The sequence below is a fragment of the Procambarus clarkii genome, unplaced genomic scaffold (assembly GCF_040958095.1).
Source record: "Procambarus clarkii isolate CNS0578487 unplaced genomic scaffold, FALCON_Pclarkii_2.0 HiC_scaffold_1009, whole genome shotgun sequence".
Lineage (NCBI taxonomy): Eukaryota > Metazoa > Arthropoda > Malacostraca > Decapoda > Cambaridae > Procambarus > Procambarus clarkii.
Window position 1 is genome coordinate 1 of NW_027190041.1, and position 17,234 is coordinate 17,234.

A 17,234-nucleotide genomic window follows, 5' to 3' on the forward strand; every position below is an offset into this window, starting at 1 on the left:
GTACCACCAATACACCAGTACCACCAACCCACCAGTACCACCAACCCACCCGTACCACCAACCCACCAGTACCACCAACCCACCAGTACCACAAACACAACAGTGCCACCAACACACCAGTACCACCAACCCACCAGTTCCACCAACCCATCAGTACCACAAACACAACAGTACCACCAACACACCAGTACCACCAACACACTAGTACCACCAACACACCAATACCACCAACACACCAGTACCACCAACCCACCAGTACCACCAACACACCAGTACCACCAACACACCAGTACCACCAACCTACCAGTACCACCAACACACCAGTACCACCAACTCACCAGTACTACCAACCCACCAGAACCACCAACACACCAGTACTACCAACCCACCAGTACCACCAACACACCAGTACCACCAACACACCAGTACCACCAACACACCAGTACCACCAACACACCAGTACCACCAACACACCAGTACCACCAACACACCAGTACCACCAACCCACCAGAACCACCAACATACCAGTACCACCAACACACCAGTACCACCAACACACCAGAACCACCAACACACCAGTACCACCAACACACCAGTACCACCAACACACCAGAACCACCAACACACCAGTACCACCAACCCACCAGAACCACCAACATACCAGTACCACCAACACACCAGTACCACCAACCCACCAGAACCACCAACACACCAGTACCACCAACACACCAGTACCACCAACACACCAGAACCACCAACACACCAGTACCACCAACACACCAGTACCACCAACCCACCAGTACAACCAACCCACCAGTACCACCAACCCACCAGTACCACCAACCCACCAGTACCACCAACCCACCAGTACCACCAACCCGCCAGTACCACCAACCCACCATAACCACCAACACACCAGTACCACCAACACACCAGAACCACCAACACACCAGTACCACCAACACACCAGTACCACCAATACACCAGTACCACCAACCCACCAGTAGCACCAACACACCAGTACCACCAACACACCAGTACCACCAACACACCAGTACCACCAACACACCAGTACCACCAACCCACCAGTACCACCAACCCACCAGTACCACCAACACACCAGTACCTCCAACACACCAGCACCACCAACACACCAGCACCACCAACACACCAGTACCACCAACTCACCAGTACCACCAACACATCAGTACCACCAACACACCAGAACCACCAACACACCAGCACCACCAACACACCAGTACCACCAACACACCAGTACCACCAACCCACCAGTACCACCAACCCACCAGCACCACCAACCCACCAGAACCACCAACACACCAGTACCACCAATACACCAGTACCACCAATACACCAGTACCACCAACACACCAGTACCACCAACACACCAGTACCACCAACCCACCAGTACCACCAACACACCAGTACCACAAACCCACCAGTACCACCAACCCACCAGTACCACCAACCCACCAGTACCACCAACACACCAGTACCACCAACCCACCAGTACCATAAACCCACCAGTACCACCAACCCACCAGTACCACCAACACACCAGTACCACCAACCCACCAGTACCACCAACCCACCAGTACCACCAACCCACCAGTACCACCAACCCATCAGTACCACAAACACAACAGTACCACCAACACACCAGTACCACCAACCCACCAGTACCACCAACCCAACAGTACCACAAACACAACAGTACCACCAACACACCAGTACCACCAACACACCAGTACCACCAACACACTAGTACCACCAACACACCAGTACCACCAACACACCAGTACCACCAACCCATCAGTACCACCAACACATAAGTACCACCAACCCACCAGTACCACCAACCCACCAGTACCACCAACACACCAGTACCACCAACCCATCAGTACCACCAACACATTAGTACCACCAACCCACCAGTACCACCAACACAACAGTACCACCAACCCACCAGTACCACCAACCCACCAGTACCACCAACACACCAGTACCACCAACACACCAGTACCACCAACACACCAGTACCACCAACCCACCAGTACCACCAACACATCAGTACCACCAACTCACCAGTACTACCATCCCAGCAGTACCACCAACCCACCAGTACCACCAACCCACCAGTACCACCAACACACCAGTACTACCAACACACCAGTACCACCAACACACCAGCACCACAACACACCAGCACCACCAACACACCAATACCACCAACACACCAGTACCACCAACCCACCAGTAACACCAACACACCAGTACTACCAACACACCAGTACCACCAACAAACCAGCACAACCAACACACCAGCACCACTAACACACCAGCACCACCAACACACCAGTACCACCAACACACCAGTACCACCAACCCACCAGTACCACCAACACACCAGTACCACCAACACACCAGTACCACCAACACACCAGTACCACCAACCCACCAGTACCACCAACCCACCAGTACCACCAACACACCAGTACCACCAACACACCAGCACCACCAACACACCAGCACCACCAACACACCAGCACCACCAACACACCAGCACCACCAACACACCAGTACCACCAACACACCAGTACCACCAACACACCAGTACCACCAACACACCAGCACCACCAACACACCAGCACCACCAACACACCAGCACCACCAACACACCAGCACCACCAACACACCAATACCACAAACCAACCAGTACCACCAACCCACCAGTACCAAAAACACACCAGTACACCCAACACATCAATACCACCAACACACCAGTACCACCAACCCACTAGTACCACCAACACACCAGCACCACCAACCCACCAGTTCCACCAACACACCAATACCACCAACACACCAGTACCACCAACCCACCAGTACCACCAACACACCAGTACTACCAACACACCAGTACCACCAACACACCAGTACCACCAACACACCAGTACCACCAACCCACCAGAACCACCAACACACCAGTACCACCAATACACCAGAACCACCAACACACCAGTACCACCAACACACCAGTACCACCAATACACCAGTACCACCAACCCACCAGTACCACCAACCCACCAGTACCACCAACACACCAGTACCACCAACACACCAGTACCATAAACCCACCATTGCCACCAACCCACCAGTACCACCAACACACCAGTACCACCAACACACCAGTACCACCAACACACCAGTACCACCAATACACCAGTACCACCAACCCACAAGTACCACCAACCCACCAGTACCACCAACCCACCAGTACCACCAACCCACCAGTACCACAAACACAACAGTACCACCAACACACCAGTACCACCAACCCACCAGTTCCACCAACCCATCAGTACCACAAACACAACAGTACCACCAACACACCAGTACCACCAACACACTAGTACCACCAACACACCAATACCACCAACACACCAGTACCACCAACCCACCAGTACCACCAACACACCAGTTCCACCAACACACCAGTACCACCAACCTACCAGTACCACCAACACACCAGTACCACCAACTCACCAGTACTACCAACCCACCAGAACCACCAACCCACCAGTACCACCAACATACCAGTACCACCAACACACCAGTACCACCAACACACCAGTACCACCAACACACCAGTACCACCAACACACCAGTACCACCAACACACCAGTACCACCAACCCACCAGAACCACCAACACACCAGTACCACCAACACACCAGTACCACCAACACACCAGAACCACCAACACACCAGTACCACCAACACACCAGTACCACCAACACACCAGTACCACCAACCCACCGGTACCACCAACCCACCAGTACCTCCACCACACCAGTACCACCAACCCACCAGTACAACCAACCCACCAGTACCACCAACCCACCAGTACCACCAACCCATCAGTACCACCAACCCACCAGTACCACCAACCCGCCAGTACCACCAACCCACCAGAACCACCAACACACCAGTACCACCAACACACCAGAACCACCAACACACCAGTACCACCAACACACCAGTACCACCAATACACCAGTACCACCAATACACCAGTACCACCAACACACCAGTACCACCAACCCACCAGAACCACCAACCCACCAATACCACCAACCCACCAGTACCACCAACACACCAGTACCACGAACCCACCAGTACCATAAACCCACCAGTACCACCAACCCACCAGTACCACCAACACACCAGTACCACCAACCCACCAGTACCACCAACCCACCAGTACCACAAACCCATCAGTACCACAAACACAACAGTACCACCAACACACCAGTACCACCAACCCACCAGTACCACCAACCCAACAGTACCACAAACACAACAATACCACCAACACACCAGTACCACCAACCCATCAGTACCACCAACACATTAGTACCACCACCCCACCAGTACCACGAACCCATCAGTACCACCAACACACCAGTACCACCAACCCACCAGTACCACCAACACACCAGTACCACCAACCCATCAGTACCACCAACACATTAGTACCACCAACCCACCAGTACCACCAACACAACAGTACCACCAACCCACCAGTACCACCAACCCACCAGTAACACCAACCCATCAGTACCACCAACACACCAGTACCACCAACCCATCAGTACCACCAACAGACCAGTACCACCAACAGACCAGTACCACCAACCCACCCGTACCACCAACCCACCAGTACCACCAACACACCAGTACCACCAACCCACCAGTACCACCAACACACCAGTACCACCAACCCACCAGTACCACCAACCCACCAGTACCACCAACCCACCAGTACCACCAACCCACCAGTACCACCAACACACCAGTACCACCAACACACCAGTACCACCAACCCATTAGTACCACCAACACACCAGTACCACCAACTCACCAGTATTACCAACACACCAGTACCACCAACACACCAGCACCACCAACACACCAGCACCACCAACACACCAGTACCACCAACACACCAATACCACCAACACACCAGTACCACCAACCCACCAGTACCACCAACCCACCAGTGTCACCAACACACCAGTACCACAAACCCACCAGTACCACCAACAAACCAGTACTACCAACACACCAGTACCACCAACACACCAGCACCACCAACACACCAGCACAACCAACACACCAGCACAACCAACACACCAGCACCACCAACACACCAGTACCACCAACACACCAGTACCACCAACCCATCAGTACCACCAACACACCAGCACCACCAACACACCAGCACCACCAACACACCAGCACCACCAACACACCAGCACCACCAACACACCAGCACCACCAACACACCAATACCACTAACACACCAGTACCACCAACACACCAGTACCACCAACACACCAGTACCACCAACACACCAGTAGCACCATCCCACCAGTACCACCAACACACCAGCACCACCAACCAACCAGAACCACCAACACACCAGTACCACCAACACTCCAGTACCACCAATACACCAGTACCACCAACACACCAGAACCACCAACACACCAGTACCACCAACCCACCAGTACCACCAACCCACCAGAACCACCAACACACCAGTACCACCAACCCACCAGTACCACCAACCCACCAGTACCACCAACCCACCAGTACCACCAACCCACCAGTACCACCAACACACCAGTACCACCAACCCACCAGTACCATAAACCCACCAGTACCACCAACCCACCAGTACCACCAACACACCAGTACCACCAACCCACCAGTACCACCAACCCACCAGTACCACCAACCCACCAGTACCACCAACCCATCAGTACCACAAACACAACAGTACCACCAACACACCAGTACCACCAACCCACCAGTACCACCAACCTAATAGTACCACAAACACAACAGTACCACCAACACACCAGTACCACCAACACACCAGTACCACCAACACACCAGTACCACCAACCCATCAGTACCACCAACACATTAGTACCACCAACCCACCAGTACCACCAACCCATCAGTACCACCAACACACCAGTACCACCAACCCACCAGTACCACCAACACAACAGTACCACCAACCCATCAGTACCACCAACACATTAGTACCACCAACCCACCAGTACCACCAACACAACAGTACCACCAACCCACCAGTACCACCAACCCACCAGTACCACCAACCCATCAGTACCACCAACACACCAATACCACCAACACACCAGTACCACCAACCCACCAGTACCACCAACACACCAGTACTACCAACACACCAGTACCACCAACAAACCAGCACCACCAACACACCAGCACCACCAACACACCAGCACCACCAACACACCAATACCACCAACACACCAGTACCACCAGTAGTAGGGTTGACACGCCACAGGGGAATTTTTTTTTCTGGGAGAAAATTCCCCTGTAGCGTGTCAGGGTTTTCAGGTGAATTTAGAAATTCCCCTGTAGCGTGTCGGGGTTTTTCAGGTTCCAATATTCCCCTGTAGCGTGTCGGGGTTTTCAGGTAAATTTTTTTTTCAGTCACAGATTTTAGAAGTAAGGATTTCTTATGAGAAAAATAATTTCCGAGACTTAGAAGTTTGTTAAGGCCTTATGGGAGAAATTCAAATAACGTGTGTAGCACTTTAGGGCTTCCAGGAGAACTCTACGGACATATTTTACATGTTTTCAACTTACAAAATCGTCTATGTAAGCCTTAGTTATTCATATAAATTTAGAAAATCACTGTGTAAGTCATGGTTTTCAAGTCTCGTACCTCACACCCCCCTCCCTCCCCCCTTACCTCGCAATCTCTCGCGTCACCTTTATTTACTTTACGCCCGGCTAGCCAGACCTCTTATCTTATCTTCTCCATAATAATATCTGGACCGTCCCTCCTCTCTCTCTCTCTCTCCTTTCATTCAGTTCAACTATTTTCCAACATCGTATGTTTGCTCCTTTTCATTAAGCAAGTCAGTATGTTTGCTCCTTTTCATTAAGCAAGTCAGTTTTACACAAATAAATCATGTTAGTAAGCAAGTTCTAGCTCACGTTCCCCACCTTAGTCCCCTGTCGTATAAAGAATACTATCATTCCAATCCCTCTAAAATTTAAAAATAATCATATTTCAAATGTAGTTCAATACAGTAATTTAGTTACCAAGCTCCAGCTCTTGTCCTCCGCCTTAGCTCTCTCTCGTATCTTCGTTAGTATCAGTCCAATTTCCCTGAAATTTCTACCCTCTGTATTTCAGACATAGTTTAGTAAATGCAAACAATTATCAAACTCTAGCTCTTGTCCTCAGCTTAGTTCATTTGTACAAAATCATTAGTAACAGTCCAAATTCCCTGAGATTTTTAGCCTCTGTATTTCAGACACCGTAAATAAGATCAAAACAGTTACCAAGCTCCAGCTCTTGTCCTCCGCCTTAGCTCTCTCTCGTATCTTCGTTAGTAACAGATCAATTCCCCTGAAATTTTTACCCTCTGTATTTCAGACACCGTAAATAAAATCAAGTCAGTTATCGAGCTCCAGCTCTCGTCCCCGCCTTAATTCTCTCTCGTATCTTCGTTAGTAACAGATCAATTCCCCTGAAATTTCTACCCTCTGTATTTCAGACACCGTAAATAAAATCAAGTCAGTTATCGAGCTCCAGCTCTCATCCCCGCCTTAATTCTCTTTCGTATCTTTGTAAATAACCCATCAATTTCCCTGAAATTTTTACCCTCTGTATTTCAGACATAGTAAATATGATGAAAACAATTATAAAACTCTAGCTCTTGTCCTCTGTCCAAGTTCACTCCTGTAAATTCATTACTATCAATCCAAATCCCCCTAAGATTTAAACACCCAACTACATTTTCAGACATAGTAAATAAAAACCAGTTCAGTTATCAAGTTACAACTCTTGTGCCCCAGCTTAGTTCATTTGTGCAAGTTCTTTATTTTCCAACTAAATCACCCTGAGATTTAAGATCACCTTATTTTCTAACGTAGTAAAATTAATCTGGACATTAGCCTTAGATCATCAGACATAAATATATTCGATCAAGTCCGTCTCCAGCGTATCTCTTATCCGAGTATACACATAACCCCAACCTGTTTAATTATCTTTCACCCCCTCCCACCTTCCTCCATCTCATCCAAGTCTCGTAAATTTAAATGTAGCTGTTAATTTGCGTTCTTTCCCCGTTCATAGCATATTCTCTGTAAGTTCAGATCTGTACTTAGTCTTACATATTCTCTACTTCTTTCCAATTTTATACAAGACTTAAACAACTATTACCGTCTCCTCTATCTTATTTAAACATGAGTCATATGTAAATATACCCCGACTCTTTCCATCCAATACAAGTCCTAGCTTGTTCACCGCCCAACTCACTACGCTATTTCTACTCTACATGTTATAGCATGTTTTCCGCTCATCTTGGTACCAACCCTTACAATCTCTCTCTCTCATTCCTTTACATGTCTCAGCATGTTCGCCTCGCATCTTACTACGCTGTCTACTTTACATGTTGTAGCGTGTATTACTGTGTCCCATATCTTATTTAAACATGAGTCATATGTAAATATACCCGACTCCTTCCATCCATTACAAGTCCTAGCTTGTTCACCGCCCAACTCACTACACTGTCTACTTTACATGTTGTAGCATGTTTTCCGCACATCTTGATACCATCCCTTACAATCTCTCAATCCTTTACACATCCCAACTTTCAACCCTTTCTTACAATTTTCCTCCATCCCTCCGCTACATGTTCTTACCCGTTCATTACAGTCCACTACTTATTCTCTAATCATCTCTGTACTAATTCTCAAAACTAGTTGGTTCTGTCATTTTAGTAAGTAAGTAAGTAGATCATCGTTATTAACAACGACAACAACAACAACAACAGTAACATTACTAATTCACAGTAAGTTACTACTGAGCATTTGGTAGTTATCCATTTTCAAATAAGGTCAATATAAATCATTCTAAGACATCTTCGTACAATTAAAGATACTTGCCCGTGCACTAAGTCATTACTTACAGTAGCATCTTAAGGCATTGTTTTCGTAACTCAGTTTTATTAAACATACACCTTCATTAGTCAAAGGAAAACTTTTCAAGTCATTGTATTCAATATTTCCGTTAAACTTACTACATCATGTCATTATTCGGTTTCATAATTAAGTACTTGTTTCAGTCCTCCAATGTAATAAGCAAATTATTCTATTAAGGATAAAGAAATCTTATTTAGAAGAGACATTAAGTTTATTACAACATTTAACGCATACAAGTGTTTTTAGTAGTTATACAGGTATTCAAGAAATCATAAGTGTTCTTAGTAGTTTTACAAGTGTTCAAGAAAATCATATACAGTTATTCTTAGTAGTTATACAGGTATTCATAAGTGTTCAAGAAGCAATTATATACAAGTGTTCTTAGTAGTTATACAAGTGTTCAAGAAAATCATATACAGTTATTCTTAGTAGTTATACAAGTGTTCAAGAAAATCATATACAGTTATTCTTAGTAGTTATACAAGTGTTCAAGAAAATCATATACAAGTGTTCAAGAAATCATAAACACTATAGTCTTATATAGAAATAAACATTTGAATTTATAAAAGAATTATAAGTAAAACATGTATTTGATTTCACACAATGAAACTCACTATCCAGCAAGTTAAAAAATCCATCACATGCACAGCATCCCCCTTCCCCTTCTCCAAAATAGATTAGTTTTTGTCCCTTAAATTCCTTTAAAACATAGAAAGCATCGCTATAAACATTATCATCACAAATCAATTCAGGCCAGGACATTAGAAGTACTTCTCTGTCATTACAATAAGTCCTAACTGCTTCTACAGCATCCATTTGTTCAACCTCCATCCACTTACTCTCACCCATATTCGAGTAATTATCTGTAGCTCGTACCACATTAGTATGTCTTATCCTAATAAGATTTTCAATAAAGGCCATACCAGAGAAAACACCAAGTACAGGATCCTGTCCTATAAATCTCATCACTGCCTCTATTTCTATCTTTTGGGGGGTATGATATCCTATTTCTGGTCTCATCTTTATTAAATTTAACGGAAAAGATGGAAAGCTCTCCTCCATATGATCAATTAAACTCCAATGTTCATCTTCTTCTGTTTTAGGGTGAATAATACTAAGCTCTTTCACAGTCTTACTATTTACCTGCTGTTGCAGTTCATCCTGGCTCATTATAGTATACACTTCTCGTTCTTCAGAACTCAACTTATTAATAAACCAGTTTGCAGCATTTGGAGAACCAATTTCATCCACAAATTTTCTTATAAAAAATTTATCCTTTAAGTTACATCCTATAGGCACTTCTTCAAATTCTGGAAATATGTATTTAAAACGGGGTTTAGGTCTAAAAGTGCAAATTATTTTATCGCCTTTAAATAACAAAGAAATTTTCTTCATCTCGGCCTTACTAGGAGTTTTCGTCAGCAACAACACTTGACAATTCTCATGTTTCTTGAGTACATCTGTAACACTCTCTTTTAAGCTAAATAAGACTATATCACATTTTATCATTGGAAGTTCTTCTTTCAACTTTATAAAATCACGACCAATCAGTATCATTAAAACATTTTCACTTTTGCTAATAAACTTTGCTAGAGCTGGAACAATGTTCTCATGCGTACATTTATCAGTATGTGTCATCACTTTATAAGTCTGTTTTTCCGCCAGGGGCATATTCTTCCACAAAACAGTCGAAGCTGGACTTTGCCATATAGTTTCTGACACAAGATCAGGCATGCTTCCAAACCCTGGTAGACTCTTCACATCCATCACATGGGGTAGATCTTTAAACAAAGAAAAATACAATATTTAACACAGGGACTATTAAATAATCATAATATTTCAAAACTAAAAGATATTCAATAATAAGCAAAATTATATCACAACAAATATAACGAGTACTGTAAGTACATCATACAATAAACACTTACTGTATACAGCAACCATCGATCCGAGTATGTCTTGTCACTGCTGGACCGAGATGGGGAGTTTATGTCAAGATATATCCCGACCTAGCTTATCACATCGGAGATTGTTACGCTCCGCCCCTCTCTCTTAGCTGTAGTTTCCAAATTAGTTATATGTATTATTTTAGATCTACTAGTTTTAACTATGACATTCTCTTCCGTTTATTAGATCCCTCCTCTACTTGTTTCTTCTCTCTCCCAGTCCCCGTAACATCTTCTCCAAGAGGTATACGAACCATTAATAATTCTTTTTTATTATTCTTTAAAACATAAGCTAAATGGGCTAGTCCTGGAAAATAGTGTGTCTCCCATTCTTCTTGTTCTTCTTTACTCCATCCTATTCCGTCATTAAACCCAATACCATATGGAATAATTATACGCTGGATTAAATTATTATTTCTTGCCTGACAACAAATTTGTCTTATTGCAGATTTAAAACTCCAACGTTTAATAATATCTTTCTGTAATCCTAGATCTTCATTAGAGCTACTGTATTGAAGTCCTATAATATGAGGTTTTATTTCTGGTTCTGGAGATAAAGCAAGTACTATACCACCAGGAGTTATATTATTCTGTACCACTTCACACTCGGAAACTTTACTGTAAGGATATTTTTCCCATAACAGTTGTGCAAATCCACCAGATAAATTATGAGAATCGTAGACAAGACAGTCTCCAGGTTTTAGAATTTCATCACTAGTAAAATCAGCATCTATAATACACTTATTCAAACGCTTAAGCTTCACTTGCATGTACATAGAACAATCCATCTTGAAGTAAGACAGAAAAAGTTTCGTACCTCTTCCTATATACTCAGAAAAGTAGAGTTGACATTTAGACATTAAAAAGGGAGAAAATAAACACACGAGTTTCTATTTTGTTATTTAATGTGTAAAAATGTACAATGTATTTAATTTGTAAAAATGTACAAAGTATAAATTATTTACAGACATTATTATTCCCAATCCATCTTCTCTTCTAAATTTGTAAAACTACTACTAACACACATTGTAACATTAGTATCAACAGACGTAGTAACATTAACAGGTGTTGAATTAATTGTATCAGACAACTTAGTGTTGATAGAAGGTGAACTAGCATCAGCGGTAGCAGGCGTAGCATCATCTTCAGGTGTCCTAGCAGCATCAGTAGCATTAGTTGTGGATCCATTTTGAAGAACAGCAATGTATGGAATCTTATTTTCAAAGATGCCGTGGGTGGATGACTGAGGAGGAACGATGTTTTCGGGACGTACTATGAAGAGTACAATACCTCGTTTTCGTAGTTTTTGTCCTATTTTCTCAAGTATAGGCAAATATTTACTTTCCCATACTGCGCAGTTGTCCAAATAACTTGACATGCCAAACCCATATGGAATAATAATTCTCTTAACACATCTTTTAAGAATGAAAACAAGGGCTTCCTTCAGAGCATTTTCAAACCAGCGCCATCTCTGATATTCTGTATCTTTTTCAAGTCCATCGTAAAAATGTTCATCTAAACTTCGTACTTCACACGGAGGATTTTCATATGCTGGTAAAGTTGCAGGTCTACTAGCAAACTGAGTCACTAAACCAATAATAAGGGGTAGATGGGGATCTTCATCCATCCTGTTGTTAAATTCAGGTGGTTCTCCAATATGTATACTACCAGGGTTACTGCGATAAGATACAACAGCCCTGTTTTTGTAAGGAAAGTTTTCACGATGTAATCTCGCATATGGGTAACGATCCCACAATCCTTGCACAATTTTACACATTTGTACACTCGTAGCATCAAGATCGTACAATAAACAGTCGTGATTATTGTAGACGGACAGGGAGGCAAAGTCTCCAATAATAGTCTTGATCTCCATAGCCTTGAATATCCAAGCTTGAAGTAGATTCTGACATCCAAGAAGAGGAGGACACCGTAAGAGATCACTCCGGGGGAAGCATATATACATCTTTAGGCTGCGCGTAGAAACACTGCGCACACAAAAGGTTGCCAAGTGTTACTTGCTCTTCCTCTGCATAATCTCCTCGTTAAACAGTAATTTAACTTCCACTCCGTAGGGTTTTAACTGTTTATACATATCTTCAATAACAGGAAGATAAGTATTTTCCCAAACTTTATCTCTTCGAACACATGTAATCCCAATTCCTGTTGGTATTATAACTCTCATAATTTGAGGAGAGCCCTTGATAAAGTTAAATAAATCTTTCATACCATTCTTGAAGTAGACGAGACGATTAATGGATGTATCTTCGTTTAATCCAGAGAGCATGTTTCTGTCTTTTGAGTTTTCTATAATTCCCTGAGCAATGTTATTACTTTCTATAGGTAATCCAATACCGTATTGTGTGGCTATAGCAACAATATACGGAAGATTTTCTCCTTTAGAGATATGAATTGTTCCTGGTACTGGACGATCTTCAGGGATACATCTCTTAAGACTGTACAAGGGTCGGCGAGCATTATAAGCGTCAGCATGAGAATATTTCTTGGCTAAGTCTAGGGCCATTCCTCGGGGAACACAGGATATACAGTTCACTCCGTACACAATACAGGTTTCATTATTACAAAATGAATCGTCGGTTAAATAACCCTGACAAGTTGTCAGAACAGTATCCATGGTGAATTTTCTTCCTCGTAAGGTAGTAGATACGAACCAGATAGTCGTAATAATATCCCTAATGTGAGGTCCGCGCTCTTATATTGGGGGAAATGTAAAAGTTACCACTTATTTGAATATATTAATAAGGATTTTTGTTACCTTAGAGTGATATTATATATTACATTATAACTAATAGTATATTTCATTTTAGGATATAGATGCTTTAAGCATATATTTTAATTAGATTAAATAAGAATTTACTACTAAATTATATATATATATATCTATCATTATGTACGGCAGCTACGAATAATGACGTAACAGTATACTTTTAGCGAGATTGCCAAAGTGATGTATTTTTCTAATAAGTCTAATAAATAATGAAAGTAGTTTACTAAGTATTTATATAAGAGCTTTATTTAATTATGAAACTTTAAGGATTTTTTAAATAGAGAAGTATTTAGAGGAGATTACTGTCTATTATAAATGAGGAAACTGTTAAATATGTAGCGATGTACGATACTTATTTTAGGGATATATATACTTGCTTATCCTACTCTAATAGTTAGTGCTGCCCTCACACGATGGATCCTTTGTGTGCCAGGAAGTTTTACAGTATAGAAAGCCTTAAATGTGCAGGAGTTAGACTACAAACATTTGTGGATTGGCCCATTAAGTGGTTAAACCCTATTGACTTAGTTGAAGATGGGTTCTATTACCTTCGCAATAGTGATTACTGTTTGTGTGCATTTTGTTATTGTATAGTAGGTGCATGGATTGTTGGTGATACCCCCAGAAGACGTCATAAGATCATTAATCAAGACTGTGCCTTTATTAGAGGCGAGAGGAGTGACAATGTTTCTTTAGAGGTGTCTGAGATAGCTTTCAAATATGGACTGGAATTTGTTTCCCATAAAATAGAACTGGGAAATAAGAAAATAAGTGGTAGTAGTAAGTATATATTCTTATGATGTATTCTTATACCAGTCTTATATACTCTGTACAAAACTTGATTGCTTAAATAGATACTTCTTATTCTTCTAAGAATAATTTACGTAACTACGTTATATTTTTTTAGGTGGTGCTCCTCCTAAGGAAGATCTGGGATTGATCAAATTTAGGAAATCGCTGAATCCAGGATTGGTAACTTATAAATCTCGCCTAGAGACATTTGATATGACATGGCCTGGAAGCGTCAAGCAAACTTCTCATGAGCTGGCAGAAGCTGGTTTTTTTTACTGTGGTATGAAGTGTTTTAACTATTTAAAACTTAATAGAGTTATAAGTAAAGAAATAATGAATATTAGTTAAAAGATAGTAACGAGATAATGCTGGATTGTTTTATGGTTTTCAGGTATAAGTGACCACGTCTGCTGCTATCACTGCGCCTGTGGAATACGAAATTGGAGACCAGAAGATGATCCTTGGACGTTACATGCGAGATGTAGTCCAGAATGTGCTTACATTATTCTTGCAAGGGGCAAGGAATTTGTTAAGAATGCTAGATTGACAATACCATTACCTATAAAACCTATAGACAATGATTTAATTAATATCTTAATGGAGGGTATGGATAAGTTCAAACATCTGATTCATAAAAAATTAATACCTGTGGAGAGTATAAGATATGCTTTAAGTGAGTACCTTAAGGAATCCAGAGATTTGTTGCCTTTTATTATACAAAGTAGATGTCTAGAAATCGTGTTGAGGTATATGCAAGAGGGAACAGATATTTATTTACGGGTACGGGACTTAATTTATGAAGCAGTTGATGATAAAAAGGAACAAGAAGCTACGCTTGAAGATCTGGGATTGAAAACTTTACCGGAGACTTGTACTAACACTGATGAAAACAAGGACTGTATAGAACAATCTTGGGAAGAAGATATTTTATGCAGAGTTTGTATGGATAAAAATATAAATATTGTAATACTACCATGTAAACATATGGTGACATGCAGTGGTTGTCTTTTAGCTCTGAAATGCTGTCCAATTTGTAGAGGAAATATTTTATATATAATAAATCCAATTGCTTCTTGAACACTTATGATTTTCTTGAACACTTGTATAACTACTAAGAACACTCGTATATGATTTTCTTGAACACTTGTATAACTACTAAGAATAACTGTATATGATTTTCTTGAACACTTATGATTTCTTGAATACCTGTATAACTACTAAAAACACTTGTATGCGTTAAATGTTGTAATAAACTTAATGTCTCTTCTAAATAAGATTTCTTTATCCTTAATAGAATAATTTGCTTATTACATTGGAGGACTGAAACAAGTACTTAATTATGAAACCGAATAATGACATGATGTAGTAAGTTTAACGGAAATATTGAATACAATGACTTGAAAAGTTTTCCTTTGACTAATGAAGGTGTATGTTTAATAAAACTGAGTTACGAAAACAATGCCTTAAGATGCTACTGTAAGTAATGACTTAGTGCACGGGCAAGTATCTTTAATTGTACGAAGATGTCTTAGAATGATTTATATTGACCTTATTTGAAAATGGATAACTACCAAATGCTCAGTAGTAACTTACTGTGAATTAGTAATGTTACTGTTGTTGTTGTTGTTGTCGTTGTTAATAACGATGATCTACTTACTTACTTACTAAAATGACAGAACCAACTAGTTTTGAGAATTAGTACAGAGATGATTAGAGAATAAGTAGTGGACTGTAATGAACGGGTAAGAACATGTAGCGGAGGGATGGAGGAAAATTGTAAGAAAGGGTTGAAAGTTGGGATGTGTAAAGGATTGAGAGATTGTAAGGGATGGTATCAAGATGTGCGGAAAACATGCTACAACATGTAAAGTAGACAGTGTAGTGAGTTGGGCGGTGAACAAGCTAGGACTTGTAATGGATGGAAGGAGTCGGGTATATTTACATATGACTCATGTTTAAATAAGATATGGGACACAGTAATACACGCTACAACATGTAAAGTAGACAGCGTAGTAAGATGCGAGGCGAACATGCTGAGACATGTAAAGGAATGAGAGAGAGAGATTGTAAGGGTTGGTACCAAGATGAGCGGAAAACATGCTATAACATGTAGAGTAGAAATAGCGTAGTGAGTTGGGCGGTGAACAAGCTAGGACTTGTATTGGATGGAAAGAGTCGGGGTATATTTACATATGACTCATGTTTAAATAAGATAGAGGAGACGGTAATAGTTGTTTAAGTCTTGTATAAAATTGGAAAGAAGTAGAGAATATGTAAGACTAAGTACAGATCTGAACTTACAGAGAATATGCTATGAACGGGGAAAGAACGCAAATTAACAGCTACATTTAAATTTACGAGACTTGGATGAGATGGAGGAAGGTGGGAGGGGGTGAAAGATAATTAAACAGGTTGGGGTTATGTGTATACTCGGATAAGAGATACGCTGGAGACGGACTTGATCGAATATATTTATGTCTGATGATCTAAGGCTAATGTCCAGATTAATTTTACTACGTTAGAAAATAAGGTGATCTTAAATCTCAGGGTGATTTAGTTGGAAAATAAAGAACTTGCACAAATGAACTAAGCTGGGGCACAAGAGTTGTAACTTGATAACTGAACTGGTTTTTA

The 17,234-nt window shown here is 41.9% G+C and overlaps 1 protein-coding gene across 1 annotated transcript; it reads left to right on the top strand.

Moving 5' to 3' along the window:
* The first annotated feature begins 14,085 nt into the window (after window positions 1-14,085).
* On the top strand, window positions 14,086-15,740 carry LOC138361921 (baculoviral IAP repeat-containing protein 8-like). Its single transcript, XM_069320951.1, has 3 exons — window positions 14,086-14,588; window positions 14,716-14,880; window positions 14,992-15,740. Exons 1-3 carry the CDS (start codon window positions 14,222-14,224, stop codon window positions 15,675-15,677), a joined length of 1,218 nt encoding a protein of 405 aa, XP_069177052.1. The 5' UTR covers window positions 14,086-14,221; the 3' UTR covers window positions 15,678-15,740.
* Window positions 15,741-17,234: the final 1,494 nt, after the last annotated feature.